Genomic DNA, 7077 nt, shown 5'->3' on the forward strand with positions numbered 1-7077 from the left:
TTTCATTTCTAATTACTTTTGCTTTTACTTAAATATCATCCCTAACAATCTCTGGTGTGACATCTGTCATGACGGTGTCAGACCACACAGTAGGATCCGACAACACTGCTTTCACACAGCTCTCCATAGTCTTACAGTCAATTAATATCTAAATAATAATAATAATGATAATAATAATAAAATAATAATAAACAAAAATAAACAAAAGATGAGAATAAAAAAGGGAGATCAAACTTCTGTGGCCAATCCGAGACACAGGCCTTCAGCATCTCAACACTGATCAACAAATGCAGGTGGAAGAGTTTCCTTTGATCCAGACCCATTAAGTAGTGGAAGAGTCCTTTGAACCGGACCCACAACGTAGATTAGAATGCATACAAAACATGCAGTCAAGTTTAAAAGGGGGCAATCTATCAGCAAGACTTGATAAAAAAAGATCCCCAAATGGTTAAAAATGCAGAGCCAGGTGACCTGGTGCCATCGTGCGTTGCTACCAACAGCTTGCCAAAATAAAAAGCCAGGCTGTTTCTTTTTACGTTACATCTGCACAGAATATAAAATTTCCTTTAAAAAGACCGCTATCCCATGAAACAATGCATTTATAGCAAAGACATTCCCGTTTTCCTTATATAAAAATGTCCCAATACCGTATAACTCAGTATGTTTTAAATGCATTCATAAATTCTTTGAAAATATTGCTAAAAACAAAAACAAAACAGAAAAACAGACATCTACTACCCAACATAGTGTGTGCAAGCACATACAGTCTCAGAGCAAGTACAAACAGTGAAATAGAGGAGCGTGTTAGACCATGGGTTCCCAATGCTACGAGGGCCTTGCCAGCCCATAACACCCCCTACTGCACGGCTACGCTTTCCAGAAGGTTCTCCTCCTTCGTACTCTTCATTTAGTGCAGCGAGGTGCACAGGAGTCATCGAGGGGAAGGAGGAGACACAGGAGTCATCGAGGGGAAGGAGGAGACACATGGAACGTGCCTTAAACTCAGAACAGATTCAGGTGGTGCTCTTAACATTTTCTTAAAATATACAAAAAACTGTGTTTCGTCATTGTTTTCCTACAAAGTGACTTAACTAGGCTGTTAGAAACCTAAACGCGTGCACTTAGCAGTGTGTGATTTGACAGCATAGCCATTGCTTCACTGTATGTGGTGTCAGTCATTTCAACCAAACACATCTTGCAACATCCGAGGAGAAGGGGTCTATATGGAGTATTAGAATGCAGGGTGGGTACACGTGTGTGCAGGAAGGAGCATTTTCAGTGCTTCAAAACAAAGATTTCTCAACAGACTCCATCAACATATACAGATTCATTACAAATAAACAAAACAAAGTGAAAAAGACAAAACAACAATTTTTCATTGCTTCAAGGAATTGGAGAATATCTTTTTAAAAAGAATGATATTCATATTATTTGTATTTGTATTATAATTATTTTATATTCATATTAATAATAGAATTGTGTGCTTCTTTTGCCCAGATTATAGTCCAGTCCAGTTCTGTCCAATTCAGTTCAGTTCAGTTCAGTAGATTGCATCTCTCTCTCTCTCTCTGTTTCTCAGAGCTTGAGTCTGAAGAACACCCCATTGTCCTGTGGGCCTAACTGGTTCTGGGTTTGGTTCTGGTGGCTGTGTTGGTTGTGGAGGTTCTCGGGCAGAGGGGCAGGGGGCAGCTGGCTGAGCAGGTCCAGGCTGGAGCAGGGGCTTCGGGCCACGGTGCAGGCCCCCTCAGGGTTCCCCCTCTCCTCCAGGGGTCCTCCAGCCACAGACGCCCCCCCCGCCGCGGGCCTTCCCAGCATGCCCTGCAGCCGCTGGCGCTCCTGAGCCTGCTTGGCGCGGTTGGCGATGTAGCGCACGCGGCTCTGGCTCCGCGACGACATCCGCCGCAGCGGCGGGGGCTGCTCCCAGTCCTCCGCAGCCGCCTCGGGGGAGCCGTGCCAGGGCTGCGGCGGCGCGCCGGCTGGCCGAGGGGAGAAGTCGCTGGAGGTGAGCGGCTCCACGTCGGTCAGGCGCTTGAGCTGCTCGGTGAGCGCGTCGCGGGGCTTGGCGAGGCCACCGCCACCGAGGCCAAGGCGTCGCTGGTCGCGAGGGGGTGGCCGGCACAGGAAGCTGCGACTGATGCTGCGGTACTTGCTGTCGAAGTGGCAGGCGATGTCGTCCGACGTGAGGTCGCCCAGGCTCTTGGACTTGGACTCCAGCTCGCCCGGCTTTGGCGGGGGGGTCGGGGGGATCTTGTGGTTAGAGCCGCGGGCCGTCGCCTTGGCAACCGCGGCCTGCTTCAGGCCCTCCATGTAGAGACGGCTCCAGGTGTGTCGACGCTGCATGAGTGCGGGCGCAGGGGACGAGCGCGGCTCCTTGGACAGCGGCCGCGGCTTCAGCTCGTCCATCTCGTCCTGCCGCAGGTTGGGGTTGGACTTGGACTTGGAGACGGGGCGCGGGGTGTCCCTGTGGGCGGCGGCGGGGGGCCCCGCGTGCGGAGGACCTCGGAGTGGGAAGGAGGAGGTGGCGGGACCGGACGAGGGCCGGTGGGAGTGAGAGGCCAGGTTAGGCAGGGAGAGGTCAATCACAGTGTCGTTGGACGAGATGGAGGACGAGGAGGAGACGCTGTCGCGGTGACTGGTGTAGTCCAACGTGCTCCACAGGCGGTCGCCAATCGTCGCGTCCATCACCACCTCCGGAGTGGCCGCGGGCAAAGACGATGACGACGACGGGCGCGGCGGCCGCTCCATGGCGCACCTGGCCTTCGCTCTTGGTGCGCCGGACGGGCGTGTGTGCGAGTTTGTTTGCGCGGGGTGCCAGGCCTGGGGCCTGCTGAGGGGGGTCACGGTCAAAGAGGGCACGGAGAGCGTGGACCCCCTGGCGGGGTGAGGAGCTCTCAGAGTCCGCCTCCCCATGATCCTCTGCGGCTGCCGGCGGCTGCATGCTGCCGCTGGGGAGTGGGGGGGTCACGGGAGTGTCCAGTGGCTCTGACCTCCCCTGGCTGCTGCCCGGCGATGTCTCGGGATGGGGGGGAGACGGAGCAGGAAGTGGCGGCGTCTTCTGAAGGGGAGGGTGAGTGATCTGCTGGTCCGCTGCAGGACCCGGGGTCGAGGTTTGGTCAGTGAGGGGAGGAGGAGAGACGGGGGAGGGGAGGAGAGCAGAAGGGGAGAGGGCTGGGGAGGGAGCGGAGGAGGAGGAGGAGGTGAAGGAGGAGGTGAAGGAGGAGGAGGTGAAGGAGGAGGAGGAGGAGAGCAGTCGGTCACTCAGCTCCTCAGAGATGGATTCCAGGGCAGGGTGAGGAGAAAAGTACCTCTGGATGTGCTGTAGGCCTGGAGAGAGAGAGACAGAGAGAGAGAGAGAGAGAGAGAGAGGTGGGTGGAGGTAGAGAGTGAGAGAGAGATTGAGGGAGATGATGGGGAGAGAATTACGAGGAGGGAGAGAAGAGAGGAAAAGAGAGAGGGAGAGTCAGAGTGAAAGACAAAGAAAGAGGGACAGACAGAAAGATCAAGTTAAGCAGAGATAATGATATGAAGCAGATATAAATGACCACTACTACTTGCAACATAAAGAACACAAAAAACACAACAATTTAAAGTGGTGGTAGTAAATAAAGCAAGCCAGAGGGCCAGAAATATCACATTAAAAATGGCAAAAAGCTAAAAACAGAATGTTATTACATCTAAATGTCATTAAGAAAAGACTAGAACAAATACAACACAACTTTTGGATGCTTAGCTAACACATCCCAGTATTTGAACCCTTGGAATGTCAACCACAGCAAAACACAGGGAACCAAACACTGGGATGGCAGCAGCTAGTGCAGGGATGCATTCCCATACATCAGAAAGGTAAACAAAGCAGGCAACAACAATAAAACACACACACCTTTGACCTTTACACACTCATATACAAAGCAGCTATTTTTGAACTTCACACTCATATTCACATGGGACAGTGCTCATACAGAAAGACCCTAATGAACACTAGGGACGGTATCCCACCCTTCGCCAGTCCGGATCTGGCTTGGGTCTGGCCCTGATCTGGCTTGGGTCTGGCCCTGAGCTGGATGAGTTGGTTAATAAAGGATGGGGTCTACCTGCACAAATCTCTGGCTCTCAACACAATGTTGATGAATAAAGTTTTTATACGAGAAAGGCTTTCCCCCTTGTGTGCAGTCATCCTTCTTAAGACTCTTTATGGCTACAAACATAAGGCGTGAGACGTTTGGAAAGCCAGCATGATAAAATGAGTCTCCCTGAGATATGAGATCAAACAGCAGAGCGCAACCCAGAGCAACACAGCAGAGGAGACTAGACAAGCAGAGACAGAAAGAGAGAGAGAGCCCAATTCAACTACAAGTCAGGCCATGAAAGTTAGCACAAAATTGGGCAGTTATAGATATCTTCAGATCCAAACCAACTATGGATATGATGTGAATTAAATCTGGACTGGATCTTAATTGGATCTGGATTGGATCTTAATTGGATGTGGACAAGATCTGGATGGGATATGGCCCGGTTCTGCACTGGACCTTGATCATATTCTGACGAGATCCATGCCAGGTCTGGTGGGGAGCGGTGATTACAGCGGAGCCCTCTGTAACATATGCAGCTTGCTTTGCAGTGGTAACCTAATGCTGACCACTTCTGATAACAAAGAGGCCATGCTTAGCTAGCCATGTTGAAGATTACACAACAGTTAGGGTCCAGTCAAATTATTTATTAATATCAGCCTCGTGCCTATAGCCAAATCACAGCCGTGGGATTATCCTTAATCCTCTCCCACTGGTGCCATGTTGCTGAAGTGCACACCATATCAATACGGAACAATAGAAAATAGCACAGAACATAGGAGCACAGCTTAGAACCGTGTGAAGGGATGCGGATGAGGATGAAGCAATGCAGAACAGCAGGGTCTAGAACAATATGCAACAGTGCGGAACAACAGAAACCAGAACAGTGCAGAATAGTGTAGAACAGTGCAGAACACCACAGGGGGCAGGGGCATGCGGAAACACACAGACTTTACCTGGCTGTGGCCATCCAATCAGTTTTGCACTAGAGGGCAGAGAGCGTGCAAAAAGGACAGAACAGAAGGATTTTAGCACACCAGGAAAGCAGTAAACACACACACACACACACACACACAGTAGACACCACACACACACACACACACACACACACACAGTAGACACCATACACACACACACACACACACACACACACACACACACACACACACACACACACACAACACAAAGAGACCATACACACACACACACACACACACACACACACACACACACACACACACACACACACACACACACACACACACACAAGGAGAAGGGAGCAGTAGTGCACATACTAACACACTACCATCACACAAAGCTGAGAGGATGAGAAACCATCACTAGAGCTAAAAGCATGAGACAGCATGTAGAGCTAAAGATCAAGTCAACTTCAAATAGCTGAAGTCAGAGGTATGTCCATTTAATAACTACAAATGGGTAAACAGGGTCTCAAACAGGGTGGAAAAAAAGGTGTGTGTGTGTGTGTGTGTGTGTGTGTGTGTGCAAAGTGGGGGGACTCGTGATGATGCGCTTTGGAGAGGATTGCATAACCCACCCACCCACCCACCCACCCTTTAAAAGAAAGTCCCTTAAACCTTCCCAAATAATGCAACCCAGCTGTGGTGCACCTGGGCGAGAACTCTCTAGGCAAATACCCTGTGATATTCCCCCAGACTGACTAGGACTAGTGGGGTGTGGGGTGCTAATGTGTCCCCTGCACCCACTATGCACGCACGCACGCACACACACACACACACACACGCATGCACGCAATACTCTGCCAAAGGGGTCTCTCTCTTTGGGGAAGGCAAGAAATGGGTGGGTTTAACTTGATGGGGGTGGGAGAACTTGTGATCAGGTTGCTTTCCCCTTGTGTAAGGGAATGATTTAAGTGTGCTGTATAGGGAATGATTAAAGTGTGTTGCATTAGGAATGAATTAAGTGTGCTGTATAGGGAATGATTAAAGTGTGTTGCATTAGGAATGATTTAAGTGTGCTGTATAGGGAATGATTAAAGTGTGTTGCATTAGGAATGATTTAAGTGTGCTGTATAGGGAATGATTAAAGTGTGTTGCATAGAGAATGATTCATTTAGTGAATGTGTGTACGGTAAATCTCATTATGATCCACAGTATTGCTCACCCTTGTGGTAGCTCAATTGTGTGTGTTTTCTAGGCAAATGTCTGACCAGAACTGACTGATTAACCAAGATGCTTCTTGATATAATAAAATCTATGTGAAAATATGTGAAAATATGTGAATGTGGTTTGTGGTATTAGTTATCTCCCATCCTAGGGGGATGCTAATAATGATGCTAGTAATGTGTCCAGGGAATTCGCACTCCTCAGAAAAAGAGTTTAGATTATTCCATCCCATCTCAGACTTGGTTCTGCTCTGGCAGAGATCTGGGGCTAGAACCGTTTCTGATTTAGCTTCTTTCCTGAACACGGCCCTGGTCGTCCACAGACAAACAGTGTTGAGACTTTGATACTAGATCTTCTACTGTTTTTACTGCATGTGAATGCAGGCCGGGAATGTTCAGCATCAAGAAGACATTTACAAAACCACTCCCCCTGTGTAGAAGGCCAGAGCCAAAGGGAATAATATGATTTAGTGCAGTTATATAAATACAAAGCATGGGGGCCCATCCACAGCTGGTGTGCATTACAACCAGGTCAAAAACAAAACCAACCTCAGAACACGTGCTATGTGCTAACAGCTATATGGGTGAATTGCTAGCAAAGAGAATATAATCAGCATTAACATTCATAGCGTTGGTTTGGGAGAGGAACAGAAAACAGCAGTCTGATGACTGTGACTGGAGCTTCTTCCAGTTTTGGACAGGCTATAGCCACCAGGAACATTACCTGAAGACACACAGTAAGCAGGATTTCTACTTGAAAAAGGACATGCAAGGAAGGATCAGCTAACTATTGGTTTGCTAGCTAGAGCAACAAATTGGGTTGACACAGATGGACAACGAAGGAAATGTGGGAAAATATCGACTACA

At 48.9% G+C, this 7077-nt stretch overlaps 1 protein-coding gene across 1 annotated transcript in view; it reads right to left on the bottom strand.

Moving 5' to 3' along the window:
- plch2a (phospholipase C, eta 2a) overlaps positions 1-7077 on the bottom strand; it is a 71506-nt gene continuing 64429 nt past the window's right edge. Inside the window, 2 exon segments of the mRNA XM_048240655.1 lie at positions 1-2724; positions 2726-3324. Of these exon segments, the coding sequence (XP_048096612.1) occupies positions 1576-2724; positions 2726-3324 (1748 nt within the window). The 3' untranslated portion in view covers positions 1-1575.

This window comes from Alosa alosa, chromosome 4 (assembly GCF_017589495.1).
Source record: "Alosa alosa isolate M-15738 ecotype Scorff River chromosome 4, AALO_Geno_1.1, whole genome shotgun sequence".
Taxonomy (NCBI): Eukaryota; Metazoa; Chordata; class Actinopteri; order Clupeiformes; family Clupeidae; genus Alosa; species Alosa alosa.